This window comes from Symphodus melops, assembly GCF_947650265.1.
Source record: "Symphodus melops genome assembly, chromosome: 4".
Taxonomy (NCBI): Eukaryota; Metazoa; Chordata; class Actinopteri; order Labriformes; family Labridae; genus Symphodus; species Symphodus melops.
In genome coordinates this window covers 5,523,762-5,550,090 of record NC_136694.1, presented here as the reverse complement: position 1 = coordinate 5,550,090, position 26,329 = coordinate 5,523,762, and the positions used below count along the sequence as shown (strand labels likewise).

The window sequence follows — 26,329 nt, the reverse complement described above, 5'->3', positions numbered from 1 at the left end:
CTTAAATTTTAGTTGAAAAGGGTTTATAAAAAGAAGTGCATATTGCATCATATTTATCCTGGACAAGATGATTTATGTGACCCACATCCAATTGATCAAAGTGTAGAATAAAGCAGCATAGTGAGGATACAAGCGTAATTCCAGCAAAGTATTGTGAAAAATGTGTCACTGCTCACACTCCATTATTATAATACACAGAAGCCCCCCAGAGCTATGTGTTCATCTCCCTCCTGTTCCCGCTCCACACCCACGACTGTAATTCCCAACAGAGAGATAACTGTTGTTAAGGTTGTGGTTGACAGCACCATCACCAACTGTTTTTTAAACATAATTATATACATGTACATACATATAGATTTATACCTTGAGTTTCAGAGTGAACAGTTAGCTCAAAATTGTGAGCAAAGTCTTGTGAGACCAACACCCAGAACCATGTGTCAGAGGAAATGAGGTGGGGAACGTAAAACAATTTCAGGTTCATGGAAATCAGCTTTGCAAGGAACCTTACCAGCACATCACACGTATGGTTACTGGTGAAGACTGCCTTGAAAAGCTGTACTATATTTCTTAAAAGAAAATTAAGAAATACTATAAAATCATATAAACCTGAAGAAAGAAGTAATAGAGAGCTGGAATCATAAACCAAAAGGCATGGGATGTGCATGGAAAGATGAGACTCGGCACCAGGTGATTAAAAACCATATAATATATTCTGCAGAGCCCAAAGAATAATAAAAAAATATCTATATATATTTGAACCATCTGTTAACATGGAGGAGTTGTGATGATGACCTACAATGCAGTCAGTAGCAGGCGGAGCTCCCAGGCCGTTGTTTCTCTGCTGTTCTTTATACAGTAGGTCTTTGCAGTTTATGATACATTTTGTTTGTATTATTAAGTTATTAGGGCCACTTCAACATGCATTTCGTTGTTCAGCCATGCCGAAAAATAACATAAATTACCCTTCAAGTCAAGGCAAGTCAAGTCAAACTTTTTATAAAGCACATTTAAAAACAGCAGCAGCTGATCAAAGTGTGGTACAATTCATTCATTAAACAATATATCCATTGAGCCTTGTTTTAACTGTAAAGCTAATGGGGAAAATGTATCGATGTTGGATTTTAGCCATTGTGCCATAAATATTTTTGATGCCCTTGACACATTATAAGCATGCTGAGGTTAGTTCTTCGCAGCCTCATTATTGGACTTCAATTCTCTGACATGGTTTTTAACACTTAAAAACAAGAGCAGCTGGACCACATTGACAACGACTAGGGTAGTCACTCTCAGATCACTGAGCACAGTGAACTCATTAGCATCCCCTCAGGATGCAAATACACAAAAATATACACGGCAACATGTAAACACACAGTTTCATCACTGTTCTGGCAAACGATAGAGACATTAGTTGCTGTTTTTTTCATCCAAACACATATGTTTGCGTGCATGCATGGGTTTAAAGGTGTGTGTATAATAAGGTCGATATCCTCTGTGGTAAGGACTTTGCTCCTGACAAGTCAGTGATTTTTCACATTAGTCAGACTCCCCTCGTTCACTTTCCATATATTAGTCCATGTAGAGCTGTTTGGCTGAGCTGGAATAGGAGCGTGTGAATGTAATATTGAGAGTAATCAGATAAGCCACTGTTTTACTTCAGGGCTACAATGAGAATTCATCTTTATCACAGTTTAAACTCAGATAATGTACTGAACGTAGGTAATGAATCATAAGTGAAGGAATAGCTTTTTTTTTGTCAGATTGAAAATAAATCTTTTGTGAGAATACATTCAACATTCATCTTGAACCAGGCTGTAATCTTTTTTTTTTTATTTCAGCTTTTTTGAATAGTAGTGTATATGACTTTTGAGGCTTTTGAAGTCAGCCTCAAGTGGATACTCAAAGTCTTTTGTACTCCTGCATTTGCTTAGTTTTCCAAGTTGCTTCCTGCATACATCACATAAGAGCTTTGAGAAAAAAAGTGTTGGGGGAAGGTGCAACATTATTCCTTTTCTTATAACCCATGGTGACTTACACTAAAACATTTTAATCGTTGACAGACTAGTGTTTACAATATTTTAAGTGCAAAGGCAAAATCAATGTGACATGCTACAAAGTAGATAACAATCATTTATCCATCATGATAGATAACTGACTATGAGGTACCACATCCAATACAGTCCACTGATTTGCTGCAGATTAAATATGTGGGCCCATAGACTAGGTGACAGCTTGTTGGGCTCCAGAATCTTAAGAACTAAAAGTGCTGGAATGGTTATAATGGGTTTTTTTGAACGTGTAAGTGTTTTGATGATGAGTATTTATATAATGTCTCTGAGTTTCATCTGTGCTTCTATGAAAAAAGACCTACTGAACTGCCTTTCATTGCTTTTATAGCTATGACAAAAAAAGATGTGTTCTATTATATATATTTTTTTTATTGTTCTTATTCGGTTCCTGATACAAAGAAAAAAGTAAAAAAGTCTATACCCAGTTTCCCTCAGATTTAAGTGACATAGGGTACATATTGGTGGAAGAAAAAAAATGTGTTGGTGGCACCACACATTTGTAATGATCACACAAGAATTTAAAGGAAACCAATTGATTTTTTTTACTTGGCCTATTGGTTATGGTATTGAATGTGTGAATTGCATACTTGCAGATAACTGATACTGCATCTTTCGGGAGGGTTTTAGGGAGAACTAACTTATTCAACACACATTTGTTTGGGTCTTATTCATAGGACTTATGAAAGCTGACTTTTACAGCTCATCTTTCTCAGTCATGATTATATTCATTATCTGGGCTTTCATCTGTTTGGCTTTATATGAGCAACTGTTTTTGACAACTATACACTTCTGGAAAAAAAAGGAGAAAATCTTTTTTGATATTGAACAAATTACATGAGCTGCTTTATTTAAACCTCATGTGGAGATCCCAGTTTTATTACTTATTCCTTTGTGAAGCACAGGTTATGATAATTGACTACAAAAGCAGCTCTTTTAGGTCCCTCACCACCGCTGTAATCTGCTGCTGAGCCTTGTGACTGAGACTAAGGCAGACAGCATCTGTCACTAATCATTACTCTCTCCTTTAGGCTATAACTGTCTCGCAAATGGACAGGATGCGATGTAAAACTCCAAAGCTGATAAAGACACAGTGTCATCCTGTGTTGTAACATTGGCAGTTTACTAGAGGAATGCCACAGCGGACAACTAACATGTTATGCACATCTTGAATTTAAATATAGAATTAGTCGGTCAAATGTGTTAAACCAGTTTTATCTTGAAGAAAATGTCCTCTTCAACATTAGCCCTGACCTGAAACCCAAATGGAATAAAGAAGGAGCTCTTGGGGCCGATGTGTAACTCAGTTAGTCAATCAGGAAGGAGGCTGAGAGACACCATCCACTGTGTTTATGGGACTATAATTTAGAAACAAAATATATAGTGCAAGATGATTGATGGTTGACCAACATTACACAATATTATTATAACTGAGATATATAATTTTTTTTGTTCGTTGTATTTCTTTCCCTTTTTGTTACCAAAGAATCAGATAGAAATGCTACCGTATTGGATTGTCCTTTTTATAACAGGATGTCTTGCAGGCATCCTTCCATATCTGACAGCAATCAGGCACCTTTTGTGTGTGTGTGTGTGTGTGTGTGTGTGTGTGTGTGTGTGTGTGTGTGTGTGTGTGCGTGCGTGCGTGCGTGCGTGCGTGCGTGCGCGTGCGTGCGTGGGCTCATATCAATGTTGCATTTACTGACCCCAATTAGCATCAGCAGATCAAAGGAGCGGTGTAGCTGTGATATTCAAATGACAAGCAATCAGGCTGTCATTTCATGTCCTCAGAGCAGACCATTTATACTGTCGATCAATCTGACACAAAGTGGTCCGTTAGAAACATGGCTGCTGTGTCGCTTCTTTATACTCACTGTTTAATATTTAGAAATGTGAGAACACCCTGTTTGTTTGCATTCATAAAACAGCTTTTTGTTAAGCTGAAATCCTTAAAATGATAAACAAGCTCCCTTTTAACACTTACACCTGCTTCCCTTGATAGTTGCTGTCCCCATGGAAACACAAAGTTAAAGCACTTAACATTTCGTTCACCTGAGGTGGAAATGGTTGAAGCATACACAAACAAATGCACACGCATGCTTAAGAGGCGGTCAATAAAAATGGAGACATGTCCACTTCAGCCAACACTTCCTATTGAAATGGGAGATCAAACTGTTCCTGAATCCTCACAGCAGGTATTCAAAGATACCGACCGGGCCTCAAACACACATCACACACCATGTTGTATTTTGTATTTTGAGGATCAAAGTCCTTTCTTCCAATCACACAGACTGGATTTCTGACAATCTGCAGTTCTTGTTTGCTCTCAGTGTAATGGTTGACAGGTTTGCTTTCGCTGCATCCTCTGTAGTCTTTCTGTTTTTTTGCACGTTCTGCATTTTGTTCAGAATCGTTTTGTATTGCCAAGTACATTTACATATACATGGAATTTGTCTTGGTGTATTGGTGTGAAAGAAAAAAACAAGGCTAAAATAACAAGTACCTTATTCCTTAAGTATATCAATAGTGTAGGGCTCTCCTCATGATTCAGAAACATTTCAGAGAAAACGCACCAAAGCTGACCAGTCGCAGTAGGCTACTTGTTATTAATTTATTTACATGTGTAACCTCAGACAGTATGTTAACATGCAGTTTGAAAAGGTTTATTTACAGTATCTTTGTGTGTAGCATGGTAACCACTCCAGTTCACAGTTGCATACATGGAGCAGTAATGGGTTTAAATGGGAAATCTTAGTATAAATCGACAGAGGCTGTTGTAAATGACATTGAGAGGTTGAATTGGGTGATTGCAGCGGCAGTAGAGAAAGAAATTTTTTTTCTGAAAATTGAAACAGTTAATAGAACAGTCTACCTAAAATACAACTTTATTTATTTACAGTGGACTTGATGTGTGTTTTAAAGGAGAGTGCAGGATAAAAATGACCCATGTTCAAGGGGTGAGCCATCCTAAAAAGAAATACATAGGTTTAGAAAATCACAAAGGCTACATTTGTTCCCAAAGAGCATACAGCTTGATTGTTTCATGTTTAAAAGTATGTCCATTAGAAAAGAAACTAGTCCTATGCTGGGGAAAAACTTCTTTTTTTTTTAAAAAAATTAAAAAAAAACCTTTCAATGAGTATGTCATCAGCTTACAAATGATTTTGGCACTCGGAGACGATATTATTACGAAGGTCTTTGATAAATATAGAGAAAAGGAGAGGGCCTAAAGATGAGCCTTGTGGTGCACTTTTCTCAACTACGCATTTGCAAATAATATGCAGGGACTCTTACAATAAACATAAACACAGTTAAGAAATGATAGGATTAGATAAAGATGGTGAAGGCAATTTATGCTTTAAATTCTACTTTTGCTGGCCTATCAGATCTTTTCTCTTTCCTGTTGTCTACATCTTTACTTTTTCCATGTACTGCATGTTAAGAGAGTTTTCCCTCCCTCAGGTCTGACTCCAGACAGACTGGGTCCTCCTTCTTATGATGCCAGTCCTGTGAGCCCTGAACCAACAACCCCGGGAGCTCAGTCTCCATCCCACCTCCAGTACCACAGTAAGGCCCAGCACAGACGTTTCTCCATGGAGGTAAGAAGCAAAGGCTCGTAGCAGCTGTACAGTATGGGGACGTAGGTTAATACTGCAGATCAAAGATTGAATTGAAATGGTCAGGCTGTAGTTACATGCTGCAAAGCTCTTCTTCCTTAGCAATTGAAGGGTTGCAGATAAAGGACCAATGGAAAACTGTCAAGGTTCAAGTGCACGTTACAGCATTAAAAGTCTGTCTGACATCAGAATTATAAATGCATAAGTCATTTGTCCTCCTGCTTAAACTCTTTCCCCAGGAGTCATGTCTCTGTTCCCACCTCTGCCAGCTCAATGAGATGAGTCACCTCTGAAAGCTTTTCACCCTCCCCAAAGCAATATACTTTTTATTGAAAAAGTGAGAGAGTTTGCTGTTCCACCTTTTCAGAAAGGTCCCTCTGAAGCAAGTGTAATTCGCTCTGAACCTCTCGCGTAAATGACAACATCACATCATCCAAAGAAAAGCCCAAAAGTGATCCACAAATACAGAATCCACACACAAAGTCAAACTTATTTATTTCCAAACCTCAGAAATACATTTACAAATACACGTTTATTTATACAAATTAGTTTATAGTATTCACATACTTGTGCACGGACCCCGTCAAGCACATGGTCACATGATCTGACCCGAACATTTCACGACAACTTCCAACAGCATGTACAATCTACTTCACAGTAATGTGTCATTCTGTCTCCTGTCTCACACTCGGTGACCCTGACACTCTGCTATCAATCAAACCCAGGAAACCAAGCATTTGAGAGATTTAAAGACTTCTGTCTGTTTTTGTTGATGACAGCATAATTCTGAGAAAAATGGAGAGAGCAGCTTATTAACAGAGCTGCAAAGCCAAGTCATATCCACAGGGTGCATTCAGGCAAAACATAGTGCTGTAATTTAATAAAGTTGAAGTCTTTATTTTTCTCTAAGCGATAGATGACCAAACAAAGTTTGCTAACAAACCTTGAAAACCTTTTTCATTTAATTGCCTCAGTTTTCTGTATTTGAACAGTACTCTGGTTTATTTTTCATTATACAACTGGCATGTTTCAAGAGCAGTTTCCACTCAATCATATTGCATTTCTAATGAATTTATCATCTATCAATACAACCTTTTTTTATTCGACTCATCATTGAAGATAAAGATGAAGGCAATTGCAGTTTGCCAAAGCTAATCAGAAGCAGTCGGATCTAATGCCATGAGGCTTGATTGTTTGTTAGGCTCAAGCATGGATGATGTTAATATTCATATTTTACTTTTACTAAACTCTTTATCCAAAAAAGACAGACTCATATGAGTGTGTTTTAAACCTTGGTGTCTGGTTTCTTCCTTCAGGATGTGAGTAAGCGAATGTCTCTTCCCATGGACATCCGTCTGCCTCCAGAGTTTCTCAAGAAACTTCAGCTGGAGAGTGAAAACTCTCTGCCCTGCAAACCTCTCAGTCGCATGTCTCGGCGTGCTTCACTGGTTAGTGCTCTATTGTATACAGTCAACATACAATATTGGACCCACCTGGACCTTTCCCAGTTTAACAGTTTTACAGTGCTCAAACTGAAATGCTCAAATCACAGAAGTCAAGATTGCAAAACCTTGTGTATCTGTTGGAAGCACAACTATTCCCTTCAGGGCAGTTGGCTCTAACCTGATTATAGTTACAGATTTCACAGAAAGACTTAAAGCCCCCATGAAAGGGAGCTTCGAGAGCATCTAGCTGTCTGACCAAGCAGCAACTTGTGGTCTTGAAAAATGAAACCAGTGTAGAAGTGCAGACCCTGCAGTTCTTTGAGTGTCTGCTTGAAGCTGGCTCAAGGAACACCAGAAGAAACAACAAACATCTGACTGACAAACAAAATGTTTTTACACCATAAACAAACATGTCTGGTGGTCCGATTAGTTATTGTCATCAGTGGCACAGATATATAAACATTTAACACATAGACACTGGATTAAAACCGGGAAAATGTGTTTTGTAGTTCATTGGGACTTTAAAGTCATGATATAAAAACCTATTTGCAGAAGTAACTCATGAGAAATCTAATTCATGTTTTTTTTTTTTTAATTGTCCCCTGGGAACAAATACAGTTCTATGAATGTCAATGTTGTTTCATAATATTAAACAATTGTTGTTATTCTATGTTACTTACTAAAGAGCTTATGATCATCTAACCCTCGAAGAAATCTCATTATAGCAACCATATTGGCTTCTTGTTTGTTGTATTCATCCACCTGATGGTAGTCTAACACAAGAATACGTATCAGCTCATATTACAGAGCACATTTCCTCTCAGCAGATTATTAGTCCTCTTATCTTGCCTTCTATTGATTGAACTTGTTCTGTCTTTATTAATATCAGCAATATATCCTGTGAGATTGATGGCGCAAACAAGGATTTGTTCAATGATCTTAAGAAAACATTAACTAATGTAACCGTATGTAAGCTAATATTATCTATCGACTGTTGGAGGAAAACATATCAATTAACGCTAATACTGTATTATTTTTGCTTCTAGTCTGATATAGGCTTTGGGAAACTGGAGACATATGTGAAGCTCGGCAAACTGGGTGAGGTACGTCACGATCAATGACTCATACACAGTAACCTTTGAACAATATTGAGATGGTTATTGAAATCGGCTGACACATGGTCCAGTGAGAGATGAGTGTTCAACTCTTACACCCACTATACATCGATGCAAGCGAAAGATGAAAGCAGTATCTCTCTAGTGTTTTATGTTAACCACGTTTACGTTATCAGTGAGTCTTCATTAAACTTCTCAGGCCTACTGTGAGTGAAGTTACTCTGGGGAGAGCAGCCTGTCAAGACAGGAACTACACATACTGCTTTGTTTACATCTCTAAACAAGACAAAGTATGGTGTCCCTGTTGGTCCATTTTCATGCATTAGCCTGTTCTGATGCAGCTTAATCAACATAAACAGTCTTCATTTGGCTCTCACACTGTGTCCTTGCGCGAACATGTTGTGCTCTGTGACAAAATAATCTGATACAATCTGCGGTTGTGCTTTGAATGAGGAGTGCACGACAGAGCTACTTAAATATCTCACCGTTTATATGAGAACAGTTATTGGCTTCAGAAATGAGGAATGATTAGTGACAGAAGCAGTCTGCATTAGTCTCAGTCACAAGGCTCAGGAGCCGATAACAGTGGTGGTTAGGGACCTAAAAGAGCTTCTTCGTAATATGCAAACCTGTGCTTCACAGTGGTTTGGTTTATAAACAGTTGAACACTGGGATCTTCACATGCAGCTATTAACAAAGCAGCTCATCTCATTTTAGTGTGATATAAATGTCAGACCTGTGCAAACGTTTTGCTCTAGGCTGGAGGTGGAGTCGCTGGGTGGAGATACCAGGGGATAGGGAATGTTTGTTTTTTTTGTTTGTTTTTTTTTAACCACAATCCAACTTGTGATGTCCCAAGTTGAGAACATTTGAAACCACACACGATTTGTTTTCTTTCCACTGCAAAGTTCTGATGGGTTTATTTCAAATTTTGGGGGTCGAGAGACACTCAGGTTACCTAAATATATGTTAAAAAAAACACTGTCAAAGAGGATTTTTCAAAATATGTCCCCTTTCATATATTTGTATGGAAAATGGTCCAAAAGTGAAAAAAGTCAAATCAAATTCACTCTCTTTTTTTACATTGTGCATTTATGCAAAATAATTATCAGCAGACACAAGAGTGAAAGAACAACATGTATAAGATTTAAATTAAAGGGACTGAAAATAAAGTGACATCTATGTGTTTCTGTTTATAGGGAACTTATGCCACAGTGTTTAAAGGACGAAGCAAGCTAACAGAGAACCTGGTGGCGTTAAAGGAAATTCGGCTCGAGCATGAAGAGGGAGCACCATGCACTGCTATCAGAGAAGGTACAAAATCAGCAAACACACACAAACATTTCCCCTGACCAAGGTATTTGCCTCGAGGGGGGGATAACTCTATTTTTGGGGGAGACATCAGAGAGGGTAGTGACTGGAGCACAGTTTACCCGTTATACTTCATGCTTCATCGTGTAGCTGTATGGGGTGAAACAAAATAAAACAAAATGTATGAAACAATAACAGCTGGTAAGAGTCTTTTGGCACCCTGACCAAATCATTTTTATGAAATTAACGTCCATATTCTGCTTTATTATATACATTTTTAATGGTTGCATATTCGAGATATCAAAAAAATCTTTTTTAAAATGTCGTTTACTGTAAGTAGTGAACTCGTTTGTATAGATTTATTTATAATTGTACTTTTGCAACCATTTACGTCCACACCTGCTGGTCATTCTTCTGAGGGCATAAGAGGAACAAAGCTGAAACCATTTTGCATCTTTAAAATGTAGTCAATCTGTTGTGAAAGAAGCAGAGAAGTTTCTACTGTTACTATTTACCTCTCCATCTTTTGTTCATCAGTGTCCCTACTGAAGAACCTGAAACACGCCAACATCGTCACACTGCACGACATCATCCACACCGAACGCTGCCTCACTCTGGTGTTTGAGTATCTAGTGAGTACCTCTGCAGTTCAGCCTTCAGGTGTTGATCTCAAACAGACGGATAAAACATGGACAGATTTTTGTGAAAGACTTTGTGTCGCCTCTTGCAGGACAGTGACCTTAAACAGTACTTGGACAACTGTGGGAATCTCATGAGTATGCAAAATGTCAAGGTGAGTTAGCTCCAGGCATGAAAAACAAAACCATCGAGCGAGCTGCTTTGTGAAGACATTAAATAGACTACTGTCACACATATGTTAAGTTTTATTTTAGTTCCAATTTAGTTTTAGTTTTTAGTCAACTTTTATATCACAAAAACACAGCTAAGAAGCTTATGGCTGCTACTCTTGGGGCAACTTAATATCAGTTTACTTTTACACACAGGCGATACTCAGGTTTACCTCACTTCAATTGCTACACTGAAATGTTCTGATTGTACAACATTTCATTTCTGCAGCTATGGCTCAGTTGGTCGAGTCGGTCGTCTCTCAATCAGAAGGTCGGGAATGGATATGTTAATACTGATGGTCACTCGCAGCTTCTCCATCAGTGTATGAATGGGTGTAAATGTGCAGGTGTGACCAGCAGTGCAAAAGCGCTTTGATTAGTCAGAAGATTTGAAAAGCAATATATTAGCTCAAGTCCATTTACCATTTACAATGACTTGAGGACATTCAATCATGCCTTGGCTAAATTTTCCTTCAGCTCAAATGAAAAAAACAAAACAACTTTGGCCACTATTTCCACCCGCTATATCCATCTCATATTTAACTCAGAGACATTTGTAAAAGTCTGTCTACAAATCTTGAGCAATACAGTTTTTTTAGTTACTACAATGTGCGTATACTTCTGTTTATATTGGATTCACTTGAACTCTTTTCTTGGGATATTATTGGCCACTTCTGCCATTTTGTGTTTGCGATGTTTTCATCTACTAATGTGTTTGAAGTGTTTTATTTTTTTCGGTGTATTGATAGGGTTTTTTCACTGTTCATTTTGGGTCAATTTGGATGTCTTTTCGTAAATTTGTTTTCTGTTGGGACCTCCTTAAAACCAGATGGCACTTAAATATTTCAATTATTATTGCATTTAAAATTGTAATATTGCAATAACTTGTTTCTGTCTGTTGCAAGATGTCCACTCATTTTCTAATTGTACATTTAACACAACACAAGTAAACATCACACATATCATTTCCTCTTCACGAGCTGCCTAATTATTTTGTGTATTTTTACCCTCTACAATAGTTTCCCTTTAAATCTAATGCTTTTGAGCTGTATTTTAGCTGTATTTCTTACTTTTGAACTCAAAATGTGTGGTCAGGGGTCCTACAGGCCTCAAACTATCTCAATCCTCTCCTACAGTCCAAACTAAAAAGAAAACAAAAGAGACAAAAGTGATGGAGTATTTTCCTTTTTTTCCTCTTAATTCTGTATTTAGAATAGGGTTTACAACATTTTAAAGAAATGTCTGCTGCAGTTAGATAGAGCATGGAGGATCTGCAGCCAACACCAAAGCCTCTCAACACTTTAAAATTCATGTTTTATCAGAGCATTTTCTCTCAAGGCCCACAGACAAGGACCACCTTGCAGAGGAGGTTAGGTTTGGTAGGATGAGTCCTTGTGACTATAACACACATGTATACGCTCAAACACGCTCTGTACATTACACTTTTACACGTGGACATGCACACTTTGATCTTCTTCATCTTTCTACATTTTGTATATTTGTCTATTTTTTAAATCTTATATTTCTACATTTCACTGTATAAATGTATCTTACAGGAGTGTTTGAGTGTTTTTATTACACGACCTTGGGGAACAGTTGTTACATTTCAATGCTTCAAATCTGTAAAAGCATGAGACAAATAACATCTTGAAGCCATAATGACTTTATGTATACCTCCAGAATGTCAGTGTTTATAATGTCTTTTTTAACCTTTTGGTCCTATGATATGATGTATATCAGGTATTTCACACAAAGTTACTCATCCTTTTGGTTATGTGATTCAATTCTATTTTTGAAGTTTCAGGCCTTCATGAGAAAAGAGAGCTCCCCCCGACGTAGATAGCAACAGTACCTTTAAACTGTAATCCATGATAATCCTGTAAACACATGTATAGTTTTTGATCTTCACACATGTTTTTTCTCCAACAGATCTTTATGTTCCAGTTGATGCGTGGCCTGTCTTACTGTCACAAGAGGAAAATCCTGCACAGAGACCTTAAGCCTCAGAACTTGCTCATCAACGACAAGGGGGAGCTAAAACTGGCTGACTTTGGTATGAAAAACATCACACTTACATGCAGAACATACATACATCAACATGCAAATGTGTTCCTAAAGACACAGACACTTGGGGATGAGATAGCACCTTTGCTGCTACTGTTGCTTTCCAATTATATTTTACTGCCATTTGGAGATCTTCTCTGCTGATTACCTTAACACCCTTATTTCCTGTATCCTAGCAACTGTGCCCCTCTGTCTGACTTTTCTCAGTTTTGTGCTGAAGTGGGTAAACATGCCCACCGGTATTCCCAGACTATTTCTGAACCGTTTCAACTTGACCTATACACAGGTATTGAATTAATGAGAGGACTGTTCCAACCTTTTTCCTTCTATGACCCTTTGATCTTACACATACATTATGAGAACAGTATTTTCATGTTAGGAGTACTGAGTACATATGAAAGTGAATCCCTGTAAGGTTTATGGGCGACTAAATTCTTCATAGTATTTCATAACACTGTGGACACACAAATCCTTGCCTTGAAGCATTTTGTATTCAAAGTGCTGGTAAAACAACTAAAAAAAGTATTGAATATTTGAACACAATGGAAGCTTGCAGGAGGGCCTTTCCAAAGAACATACTGTTACAGATCTCTCTGATCTTGTCGTGTTGTCCAGGTCTAGCGAGGGCCAAATCCGTCCCCACTAAGACGTACTCCAATGAGGTAGTAACTCTATGGTATCGGCCACCTGATGTGCTGCTGGGCTCAACAGAATACTCCACACCCATCGACATGTGGTGAGTTATACAATATCGATTTTTCAGTGTTCGTACATGCTCTGCATTGCTGCAATAATCATCTGCTTTTTATGATTTACCAGACCTACTACTATAAAAAAAGATGTCCAAATTGTCTTGATATGTGATTTTTGCTCCTGGTTTTTGTACTGTACCTGCATGTGCACTCATTCATTCAGACAAAACAGCATGTATGCGTAGGTGCTTGGCAGTAAGTGAGTCATTCGGTGTGTTCAGTTCTTTTGAGGTGGACATCAGGTATGTGCTCAGACAGATACTGTTTGTTTTCTTTCATACTGACCATATTAAACACGGGATGAATTGTTCATTTGTATGTGCATTTCTATTTATCTAAAAGTCAGATGGCCATGGAAAGAAGCTGCTCCTCAGTACATTGGACCTGAGGGCAACAGGGAAACAGGCTTTTGTGTGAGCCAGGTAGTAAAGCCCCAGTAGAACCTGCCTCAGGCCACATTTTATTCGGCGCCGAAGGCCATACTGTCTTCTTGGGCTTTTGAACAATCACAGTGGTTTGGCTGACCAATTTTAGGCTCTTGGGAATTTTCAGTCCTGAATATTTTGACGTGTTGTCTATATATATATATATATATATATAAGGCTGTCCTGTCCTAACCACAGTGTGCCACCTCCTCTATGTAGGCAGTGTTGTTGTGAGGAAATCCAGAATCCAGTCACACTGTGTTGTGTTAAGTTTTTAGATCACCAAGCTTATGGCATTTAATGCTGAGTTGTTGGTTTGTTTTGAGACGCCATTTTGAAAATCACATAAAAGGGGTTGCAAAGTCATTTTCTGGGCAAACATTGTGCAGTATAAACAGTGAACAGGTTTTAAATACAAAATCATCTTTTTTAAATCTTTTTTTTTTTCAGCTCTTGCCCTTCTAACCTGATTGAAATTCTCTCAGGCCTTCTGGAGACTCAAAACTTATATAAAGATAAATGACTTTACTTGTTTTTTCTGGGGTTATCTTAAAGATCTTAACGATATTATCCTCTTTATCATCAAGTTTGAATAACACTCAGAGCTCCCCAAAGCATGTCTGTGACATTTATTACCACAAATACACACTCTGATCCTGGAACGTATCATGCCTATTAACCCCTCAATTTCAGCCCTGCTAAGAACAGGCTGTTTCTGTGTCCATTGCTTTAAATTCGGAACATGACCTATGCCTCCCATCTGAACTGGTTTGGGTGGCTTGGTCTCTCTTGCACCATGCACAATTGTTTAAGGTGATGAGGCAGACTCAGAGGGCAGAACAAACACCTATCTGTGGGAGTGTCACCCACCTAGAGCAGGGGTTACTGCCCTTTGTGAGGTCACGAAGGGAAAATCTCCAAACGGTCTGTTTGTGCACACATTTTTCAGAAAAGTGGAGCATGCAAAAATTGTAAAGGATGGCCTTTCTTATACTTGCAAGGTTTGTAGACCCAAGGACACAATGTGCAAAATACACTTCACCATGGTTTTCTTATAGTGTGTGACCTTTCTCTAAAGTTTAGAGTCTAAACTGACTGCACAAACCGACTGAACCTGGACACAACCAGAGCTGTAATTAGGTGAATATCTGACAGCCAGAGAATGGTCCAGGACTTCAATAAACCATGCATATCAATTCAGATCTCCAGGGTTAATTGTAGAGATGAGTCACTTTAGCCATACAGTGGAGGTAATTCATCTGCATGCACTTTACCTATGTGTGTTTTTGCTCATTATCAGTTTGCCATGGTGAGAACACCAGCTCAGCGGTAGTAATCTTCTAAGGAATAAATGCGATGCAGCATTCTTTTATGAGCTCACCTAGCTACACGTCCTCTCATCAAAGAGGCTGCTCTGTGCCCACTCACAACACAAGTGTTTGCACTTATGATCAGCACTCTTTGAAATGTGTGCTTTTTGTTAAAATCACCATTAGTTCAGTTATGTAAGAGGAAGCTTTAGTCTTTGTGCACCTCCATCTTCTCCCTCTTCTTCTAGGGGCGTGGGCTGCATCCTGTATGAGATGGCTACAGGGCGTCCCATGTTTCCTGGTGCCACAGTGAAGGAGGAGCTACACTTAATTTTTAGACTCATGGGTAATTTGGCTTCATTATATCCTGCAAGAAGGGCTAAAATCATGAAGAAAATACAGATAAAACAAGACGTGTGACTGCAGACATCCACATACTGTATTTCTGTTTCTTTGTCTTCCAGGCACACCAACAGAGGAGAGTTGGCCTGGTATTAGCAACAATGAGGAGTTTAAGACTTACCTCTTTCCTCAATACAAACCGCAAGGTCTCCTCAACCATGTGCCCAGGTAACACTCCTACATGCGTCTGTTTAGATGTGTGTATGTGGTAACCCTTTCTACTTGAAAAATACTAAAAAGGTCTCTGTAAAGCTTTATTTTTTGTACCGTATTGTTAAGAAAAGCACAAGTGTCACCACGTGTCCAGATTTTATTTTTTTAATTTTTAAGATGATAAATGGTAAACAGTCTAGAAGGACAGATTTGACATATTCCACTGGAGGTAAAAAATAGAAATAGGTCTGTTAAGAAATTAAAATACAAGATGCAAGCATGTAAAAGGCCAACAATATTGAAAATAGAAATAAATTGTCAGTAGTTTGAGACAGGAATATGTATAACTTTATAGGTTGAAGTGTCATATGGGCCTACCACTGTCACATTCTTCATGCTGATATCACACTTTTTATTTTCCTTATTCACTTTTGACCTCTTATATGATCATGGTTTGTGTTATAATACTCAAAAACATCTGTTCTGTTTTGTTATACCGGGAGAGTTAATCTCACCACGCAGCGGCTTTGTGCTAAATGTTGCTAACAGACAAAGGTTATTAAGACTCTGGTGTGGCTGAGTCTTGATGTCCTCTGTCTCATTCTTATCTTTTTCTCTTGTTTCATCTGTGGTAAAGCAGTGTTTTGAATAAATCCTAACAATGTTAGGTATTATCCATACACCAGATTATACAACTGTAAAATTGTAAAACTACGCTTCAAGGAAATATCTTGTTATTTTGACTTTTGACCTCACATTAGAGCCAGTTTAAACACATTATTCATCTATAAAATATGTAAGTATGTAAATATGTATAAGCACAAAAAGCAATATTTGTATCTTACTGCTGACATGAGCTTAATTTCCCTCGGTAGAAACATAACAGGCCTTGACACAAGCTCCAACTGTTAAGAAATGGGATTATAAGATTATGTTGCTGAAACTAACTAAATGATTATTTGTGCCAAATAGGATTTCACAACAGTCCCTTTCGAACTCTATAGTCAGACTGTTGGATTTGTTTTGAGGTTTATTTTTGGGCTTTTCATGCCTTTATTTGGGAGGTAGGACCGTGGATAGAGCCGGAAATCAGGGAGGTAGATGGTGGGGAACGTCATGTGGAAAAGAAGCCACACGTCAGATTCAAACCTGTGCCATCAGCGCCCCCTGTTGGAAGTTATAAGCTGCTAGTTTTACTTAAAATGTATAGATATGTACTTATAGATGGACATATATAGCTAATTGGATACATTATACTTATCGATATGTGTTTCGATACATCTCAGGATTCAGAGATGCTTTGAGGGGAATCTGTCAAGTTTATATTTAAAAAACAATTCATCTGGTAGTTCACTGGCCTTAATGGGTACCTCGAAGTGGAGATTAGGTTAACTTCACTCGGAGAATACCATCCTCCACCATCGCCCCAGGACTAAACTCCACACCATGGGAGACTGAGCCTTCTGCTCCACTGCTCCCAGTCTGTGAAATGCTCTTCCTGACCACCAGAGGGCACCACAGTCTGCAGACAGCTTTTTAAAGGGCACCTAAAAATCCTAACTCTGTGACCCTCTAGTCTTTTGCTAGTGTTTTTTTTTTACTTTCTTTCTTGTTGTTATTGCCATGGTTTATTATTGAATAAATTGTTTTTATTTATTGAAAACTCTGTAGCACTTTGAGATTTTGCCAAAAGTACAGAAATAAATAAAATACTTGACAAATACAATGTATTAACATGAACAGAAAACGTGGATTCAAACAGTTCATGATGTAAATATTTCATGTTTAATGATCACTCGAAAGGACAGTTCATATTCTTTATTTTCTCATTCAAAGACTCTTAACTCGGGTAGGCGTGTACAATTCCTGTCTGCAAACAAAATTATTATTTGATTTTTAAGTGCAATGAGTAATGGAAATCTAAAAACGGAGCCTAAACCTTGTTGCCCTTCATTTTATTTAATCATTTTATACATTTTGTAAACTTTGTGATTAAGAAATGCAACTGTAATTTAACCAGTGTGCTTTCTTCTACTCTTCTTTGAGTGTTGACACCATATTTGTTGTCTATGTTAAAATGCAGATTTGTTTCAGGGAGCTCGGGACAAATGTCCACTGAGATGGTTAGATTATGCTTTTTAAATGCATCTGGAGGTTTATTTGAAGGACAAAAACACAAACAAGACAAAGCCTCTCTGCTTTGCTTCATTTTCAGTACCAGTCTGTTGTTCTTTCCTGAATCATGCAAACAAAAACTGAAGTTCTCAACTTCTGTCTTTGCTTCGATCAGGTTGGACTTGGACGGGATTGAACTGCTGTCTGCTCTGCTGCTGGTATGAGACAAAAGCTCAATGACACTTACTTACTTGGGTATAAAACAGAACTGAACTATGACTCTGGTGATGGTCTAATCAGCTGCTCTTGTCTCCTGATTGCAGTACGACACCCGGGGCAGAATCACTTCTGAAGCCGCTCTACAACACCCCTACTTCCTGAGTCTGGGGAATAATATACAGAATTTGGCAGATAGTAAGACACACACACACACACACACACACACACACAGTAAATTCGCATCATTAGTAGCTCTTGTTGTAAAGGACAAACTTACACTCTTGCTGTTGTGAAAATTTTACTTTTGTCCTTGAAACTATTTACTAATCTTGTGGTTTTTATGGTTAATATTTTCATTCTGACAAGAGCAATAGCACAAAAAGTGCCAATGAACATGAAAAAATGTTTGAAAGTGACACTGTGTTCAACCTAGATATAGTTTAAGCCAAAATAATCTTTTAAACACTTCATGAAGTCTTTCAGGGGATTTAAAGCTGCATGTGGCCTCCAGTATTAGTTCGACTGTGTGTCTTTGTTTTCACCCATTACAACACTTTTTGTCCACTTTATAATATTAACTGCCTTGAAGGAAGCAGCATCTCTGTATCAAGGCATTGTGCTTTTCAGTAAAAGTCCTGACGTAACTTCTTATATCAACGATGTAAGAATAGCAGTACGAGTGAGCCGTCAAGCCATCATTAGTATTTCTGTATGAAATGTTAAGGTGATGTGCAACAGTATTACGAAGTCTCATTAATGTGTTGAAGCTTATGAAAAGACAATCAACGAAAGCCCTGCCTCTTTTTAAGTTCCGTCCTGCAATGACTCCACTAAGCTTTAAGACTGCAGAACCCAATCTACCTTTTTAGACCAGTTCTTTTAAAACTGCCTGAGCGGACAAATCTTTTGTTTCAAACTGCATATTGGCTGCCCTATTTATGCTTCTGTCTTTGAAGTGTGCATGTCGAGCTATAACTGCAGGTCTGTATTTACCATGTGAAGAACAGACACAGTAGATGTCACTGTCTTTTCTTTTCTATCTGAAAGTTTTATGGTTCAGATATCTTTGTACAATAAAATGAGATATAAGTCTTTTTCCTGTGTTCCTAAGTCATTCTCTCTCTTCTCTCCCTCTGTTTTAGCTGCGTCAGTGTTTTCTCTCAGAGAGTTGCAGCTACAAAAAGACCCCGGCCACCGCAGCTCTGTGTTTCAGCCTTTAAGTAAGTATCCTGTATTGACGCGATTTCTGTTGGTATGACTTTTCTATTAGCTTTGTTGTCAACTTGCCAACTTGCCAATCATTTCTTAATAGTTGACAACTGTTATAGTTCTGCAAGTGAACATAATTCATGTTTAGCCTGAAACCTTTTCAAGATTTTGTACTATATCAGAAGGTAAATGGGAAATGGACTTGAGCTTATATAGCGCTTTTCTAGTCTTCTTACAATAGCAAAGTTACAGTGTCAAGAAAAACTTCATTTTAAGAGGCAGAAATCTTGGGCAAAACCAGACTCATGATGAACAGACATCTGCAGAAACTGTGCCAGGCTTTAAATTGGGATAGGGAGATATGGGATGACATGTAGGAAGAAGGATAGGGACAAATAGATGGGAGGGGAGGGGGGTCCCATCAGACCCTCCCTACCAACAATCCCAAGGAACCTACAAGACATGAGAGCTTAGGAAAGTGTGTCTTTAGTAAGATTTATAGACAGTGACATGCAGTTGTATGGCAGAAGGAACAGTAGGCTCTTCATTAATACTTATAAGAGGGGTTTTTTCTGCTTTAAGTTTCCCTAATTAGCAGACTTCGTTGGATTAAATGTAGCTGTGTTTTGTTCCTGACCACGAAATCCCAAAAGTGTCAGCAAATCTAATTAGTTCAGCTCTACGAACAGACAGCACACTGACTTTGTTTACTCTTAAAATGCATTTATATGCTCTAAGAAGTCCCAAATATACTTAACAAACCTCAATGTGAATAGTGAGGCTGATATAAAGCTTCATAACTCTTTACCCACAGTAGTTCATTAGTGTCATCCAGCTGAAGACATAAGACATGTCAACATGTACTTTATTGTCCTCAGAGGGAAATGTGCATTGGAATAATAGATATGAGCATAAACAAATTGCAAGTTCTGTAGGGTGATCTGGCCGCTTCACTTCAGGATAAAAAAAGTATTCTGGTCTAAGCCGGTTCTGAGGGAAGTTATCTTGTGAAGCTAGTAAATGTTTTTTTACGTTTAAGAAAGATGTTGAGGATGTTCTTTCCTCATTTAAAAAGTTATGGGTCAGCTTGCACATCTGAAGGATTGTTTCTAAAGAAATGCTTCTTATGTTGAAGTTGAAAAATGGCAGGCCGAGAGTGTTTGGGAGTTTTCACAAACTGGGGCTGTTCCCAAGATGATTTTAAAATTATTCTTCAATTTGTGTGTTCTCAGGAGGAAAGAACCGAAGACAAAGCATCTTCTAGACATCACAGAGGAGCAAGTGAGCTACACGGAGAGAAGAGGAGCTGCGTTTTTTCAGACCACAGTACACATAATGCCTACACCTACATGAACTCACTCACTCGTGTCCAGGCCAGCTGACACACAGGGTTTCTGGAAATGATGTGTACTGCACTTGGAGTGACTGAGCTTAGATAGACACTCTCTTTCCACACACACAAACAGTGCTATTCAGTTACACCAAGGTCCTTCTACTAACTCTTACTTCATAGTTATCAAGGCCCTTATAAGTGATGAGAGACAGGACTTTATAAGTGTTTATTATAGCATCATAAATGAGTTTATCACTGGATAGTGTAATTGAATAATCAGCCAAAAAAATATTTAAAAAGCAAGCAAATCATACTTAATGAGTATTTAATTATATTAGAAAATTTGATAGTAACATTCTTTATTCATCTCTCACGTGTTAATCAATTGGTAGTAGTGTCAATATTTTACAGTCTCATGATAAACGTGTTTTTGATGCTATACTTAATGCACATACACTCTTACGTATCTCCCTATGTAGTAACTTGTATTTAGCCATACATAAGAAAATAAGGACACAACTTGTTTCACTGACCTTACTTTGAGGTGTTAACCATATTTGCACACATTTGCACAATCAGCAACACTGAACATGCTGCCGTTACTTAGTTGCTCACACTAGAGGTTTATACGTTTTCTGCTGACACACACACACACAACTTTAAATAGATCTCTTTTTGGCTGTGTGAAAGAGAAGTCTTTTCATATACACAAGCTTGTACAATTTCTGTCCAGAGAACACCCAGCTCCCCTGCCAGTCGAGGTAGCATCTGAAACCATTACACAGGTGCAGGTGAACAGATGTGAGGTTTGAGGTGTCAGTTTAAATCAAAGTAAAGAAAAACATTGTATAGTCCCCAAACAGTAACCCTTTCATTCCCTTCAAAAGACCATGATAAGACACCAACAAGCTTTCAAGATGTAGTCATACTATGTCCTTTATACCTGAGCCAACCTATAAGAAGATGTGGCATAAATTCAAATATGATGAATTCATAATTATACTTGTCTATAAGTTGCAAGATTTTAACATTATTTGTCTCAAGATACTAAAACTTGTTTAACACAACAAGCAGTGGCGGAGCAAAACTATTTGGACTGGGACGGCCTGACTGCAGCCTGAAATGTGATGTGAAAATGAAAACTGATCATACCAACTTTAACAACTAACATTCAAGTAACACTTCATATTACTTCATATTTTATATATATATATATATATATATAGTATAATGAGTATCATATTAACATTACAAAGTAAGAAACTGAAAATGTTTAAATCTCTAAAGTTTATTATTTAAGGACCAGAATAGTTTGTCCAATGTAAAAAAACAAAACAAAAAAAAAAGTATCAACAAAAGGAAATGTAACACACTGAAATGCAAAGAAAGCTCAGAGCAGCTGCTGCAACTCAGCACAAAAACTTTAGTTCAATCAGAAGAGACAGAGTTAATTTAACAAAATGATTTATTACAATGTATGACATGGAAATGTGACTTGACAGAAAGTCTCTGGCGCTTGGACTCTATGGGGTGGTTGATGTGTTGAGGAATCTGCTGATGAAGACGGGCAGTGACAGGGAGGTGGAGAGGCGCAGGAAACATCAGCATGAAGGAACTAAGGTTAGAGAAAGAATCATATTTAAAGGGGAGCAGAACAATGATAGGCTGACTGTGAGGGAGGAACGCCAAGCGATTGGTTAGATGATCTCTGCTGACATGACAGCTGATTACCCAATGACAGCCCAGAACTGACAGCTCAAATATGACAGCAGAAACTTGAGTGAGCGTGCACAAAGGGATGAATGAGAAAGACCTGATCATGAAGGCAATAACTGTATAGTCTTTTTGACTGAACTTACGCTAGAACTTCATGTACAAGTCACACCTTGTAGACAGTTTGGGGGTTTTTTTCGGGTGGCGAATCAGTTTGGCTCTACTCCTGACTACAATTACCGTAAGGTTTGGAGGTAAAGGCTGAAAAAAGTGGTACTGTGTGTTAAGGCCTTGAATGCTAGCGAACACTTGCTAAAAAATCCTTTGGTTGTGTATCTTTACAAAGAATTCATTAAAACTATTAAATGATTTGTTCAGCTGTAGCCTACACTAAAAAGCTAATTGAGTGACATTAAAATGTCAGCTCATGCTATATATTAACTTATGTGTAATGTTAGCTAATAATGATTAGCTGTTGGAATAATGTGTCAGCTTACTTATCAGCTAAATAATTACATCTCTGTCACAAGTGTCCTCGAAGTTTTACACACACAAGCAGTTTGGAAAAATAGTAGCAACTGATTGATTAACATTACCTCTGCTCACATGAACCAAACACTGAGCCTATCAAACATATTCATGTCCACAGACTTGCCTTGCTACAGTGTTTTGACTCAGTGTGGGGTGTTGTCCTATACAGTGTTAAGAGCTGTCTTTCACTCCAGTTTTTGAAGTTGCCTTAGTAGATTGTGCATGATATTTTGGCTTGTTAAGAATCTATATTTGATCTAGTGTAGACAACGTGTTTGGAGACATTTGCTTTGTGTGTAATAACTCTCAGTATGTGATTTTAATAGTCTCCTATATTGCACAAACCAGAAGTGTCCTCTGAAGCTTGCTCCCGTCCCTTTGTGTCTTACCTTACGTGGCTCTGAATATAACCAAGCATCACACCAAATCCCCTCGAACCTTGAATAGTTACCTGGGAAAGTATGCTCAGCATGTACTTTCTAATGTAGCAAATAACTCTCAGTAGGATTCACCACTTCCCTTTGCATCCCCTTCCCTGCACAGCGACCCTCACAGTTCCTTTGTGATCAGGATCGAGCCTAAAGCGAATGCCTTTGATCTAGAAGATGAAATCATTAGCAGACTCTTGGCTTGTGTTGCTAAGATACACTTTTCTCCTCTATGTCCCGACTCCCTCTTTATCTCCTTCCTCCTCCTCCAGTATGGCTGATGGATCCACATCTAAACCAATGAAAATGGGTTGAGGAGTAATGGTTATAACTGGTGCGTAATTTAAGTTGTCTATAAAATTAACAGTGCAATATGAAAGAGCTTCCTTACAGCCATCATTCTTCCAGTCAGTAACATGGTACTGTGCTTAAAGATAAGCAAATGTGTAGGAAAAGAGTTGTTAGGACGCACATACATTCCTATGTTCATCATACATAAGATGATTGGGGGACTGGTCATTGATTTTTTTTTTCTGGATTTAATCAGTAGGGTTTGTCTTTGTCATCCAGATCATGCAATATTCAAAGTCAAAGGCAACTGGACTTCTCATGGCTTCATTTTATTTGTACATTTTTACCTTCATCTGCACTTGATTCATTGACAATGAAACACTAGATAACTAACATGCTCATAATGTTCATACCATTGTGATTCTAAAGTCTATTGGGGCCCTAGGCAAGAGTTAATAGGGGGCCCCTCCTACCAGCATTAATAGGCATCAGGTTATCAATAATATGAACAATAAATTGCTAAATGTAAACATTTAGCTTTATTTGTAGTTTGCAAACTTTGACAGGTTATAAGGTGCTTAAAACCGTAACTACTTTCTCATTTTCTTTCAGCTAACAAATCAACTGCCCGTCCCCCGCCTCTGACCCTCAGTGGTGCGCACATGACTTGGTCAGCTGCTTAGCTAACTCATATTAAATTAATAGAGCAATTGCAAATTGTAATGCTATCAGAAGATGTGTAATTGAAGTGTCTCTTCTCCACAGATATGGGACATATGATCTTTTACTTTGATATTTGATGGTAATATCTGCCAGATTTATACCGTGACTTTCTTTCTTTTTCCCCTTCCTCTTTATTGCTCTTTTTTCTCATTCCCCCACACACATAATTTCTCTCCATTTTACTTAAATAACCTTGTTTTTTCTTCGGAATATTGCGTGCCACGCTTAGCACACATCAATAATGACAATAATCAGATAAGGCCCCTTAGGGAGATTTCCTACTGCCATCGCAAACTAAGCACGTTTTGAGCAATGCAGTGGTTTAAAGTTTATCAGCCCTCAGGGGCCCCCTACTGGCCTGGGGTCCCAAGTAGTTTCCTGTCTTGCCTGTCGACAAGCTGCACCTTTGCTCATAAAGATCATTAAAAACAAAAACCAGCCGAAAACAACACATTCAACGTTTAATGCTACAACCCGATATACATTTTAACTAACTTAACACAATGTATTCCCTTTTTTTATTTATTTTTTTAACTGCAGCCTTACATGCCCCCTACAGCGTTAGTGAGCAATAGAAAGTCCTGACTGGATCAGAGCTGTCAGTCCAGAGCACTTTTTGTGGCAAGACAACATTTCTTGATGAATTACTGAAAATCCACAGCAGTTGATGTTAAAGCACTTCTAGATCAGCTACAGCTGACCAAGGCTGCACAAAACTGGTTCAAATATGGAAAAGTTCTATTACATAATGTTGAACTGTGTCTAGAAATAATTAAAAATGAGGAACTTAGAGGTATTATATAAAGACATCTTTAAAGATGCATTTATTGTAATATTAACACATGCATTAATGGAGTGAGTGGCTACCCAAGGAAGGACGCCCAGGGCATGACGTTGTAAGTTAGTGCTTTTCTCAAAGGCACCTGAAACCTTAATATTGATCCTTGTGTTGTTATTCTAATCAGCTGTTTGTCATCAACTCAAACATGGACGTTTGGTCATTTCAAACTGTATGTATAAAATGACCAAATGTCAGTATTTGACAGCCTGGAAAGAGGACAGGTTGGCTCGACGCCCGTCCTTCCCATCAGATTTCATCTTATCATTTTCACAGACACATTAAGTATCACCCTACCCACAACATTTATTTTGACCATCAAAGTATCATAGCACACACTAACAGCATTTTAGTTTTTGTTTCTCAAAGGGTGCTCCTATAAGTTTGAATATTCAGAAATGTGTTTATAAAAGGGTGGAGGACTCATGATCTAGATGATTGGATCCACAAAAGTGAGCAGTTCATCAAGAAAGAGCTAATAAATGAATCATCGAGACTGTTCAGGGATGATAGTGAGTTCGATACCCAGAGTTTGGTCCCCATTAACGCAGTGTGTAAGTACTGAGCCCCTGAGTCATATATGATCCAATCAGAGGGTTTAATGTTTGTGTATGAATGAACAGACAAATACTGCTGAAACATAAATTTAACACTGATCATGTTTCTACCTCTAATAGAGAGTAAAGCTAATGTGAAATCTAGCCCTGTTTTAACCTGAAACAAAGGTGAAGGCAACAAGGAGCGAAATTCCATTTCAACCTGCTCGCACCTCAGAAGGATGTCTAAATGTGGATGTTACCCTCCCTCCTTCTTTCCCTTAGTGGCACAATTATTACTGTGTGTGTTATAGTTGTGGTAAATTGAGCTATTTTAAATACTGTAATAAAAAAAGAAATAATATATGTATTTTAACAAATGTCTCAATTTTTCTCAGTGAGTTTTATGCCATCCAAAATAGAGCACTGTATTTAAAATAAAGACTGCAGACGATGTCTAAATGTTTTCTATAAGATAAGTTTAGATTTTGTATGAGATGTGATATTTTGTGTGATCTGTCAGAACTGTTATAAAATGAAAAATTGAATGTACTGTGACTGCCAACAAGGCATACAAATGATTGAATAATCAATTCATTAATGAATAAATAAATTATTGACATTCAGGAACATGCTCACATGGTCAATTACTTCTTTAAGGCACTTACATCATCAATTGTATCCTAATGAGCTAATGTGATGCACTGGGGTTTTTGGAGTGTAAACGATAGAGGTTCAGTGATAGATGAACAGCAGGGGGAGCTATTGGTCTCAGCCGTGACAGAGGCAGCAATACCAAGTTTATACCACTCATCAATCAATAATCTTTATGAGCACAGCACATGGCAACATTTAGAATGGTAACAGTGGCAAGAAAAACGTCCTTTA

The 26,329-nt window shown here is 38.0% G+C and overlaps 1 protein-coding gene across 1 annotated transcript in view; it reads left to right on the top strand.

Annotated features, from left to right (window-relative positions):
- The window catches only part of cdk18 (cyclin dependent kinase 18), a 42,978-nt gene extending 22,314 nt beyond the window's left edge, over positions 1 to 20,664 (top strand). Inside the window, exons 3-16 of the mRNA XM_079341057.1 lie at positions 5,526 to 5,662; positions 6,997 to 7,128; positions 8,172 to 8,228; positions 9,440 to 9,554; positions 10,089 to 10,183; positions 10,282 to 10,344; positions 12,329 to 12,452; positions 13,079 to 13,199; positions 15,199 to 15,296; positions 15,415 to 15,520; positions 17,796 to 17,838; positions 17,944 to 18,034; positions 18,982 to 19,059; positions 20,281 to 20,664. Of these exons, the coding sequence (XP_079197183.1) occupies positions 5,526 to 5,662; positions 6,997 to 7,128; positions 8,172 to 8,228; positions 9,440 to 9,554; positions 10,089 to 10,183; positions 10,282 to 10,344; positions 12,329 to 12,452; positions 13,079 to 13,199; positions 15,199 to 15,296; positions 15,415 to 15,520; positions 17,796 to 17,838; positions 17,944 to 18,034; positions 18,982 to 19,059; positions 20,281 to 20,312 (1,292 nt within the window). The 3' untranslated portion in view covers positions 20,313 to 20,664. The remainder of the gene's footprint in view (positions 1 to 5,525; positions 5,663 to 6,996; positions 7,129 to 8,171; positions 8,229 to 9,439; positions 9,555 to 10,088; positions 10,184 to 10,281; positions 10,345 to 12,328; positions 12,453 to 13,078; positions 13,200 to 15,198; positions 15,297 to 15,414; positions 15,521 to 17,795; positions 17,839 to 17,943; positions 18,035 to 18,981; positions 19,060 to 20,280) is intronic.
- Positions 20,665 to 26,329: the final 5,665 nt, after the last annotated feature.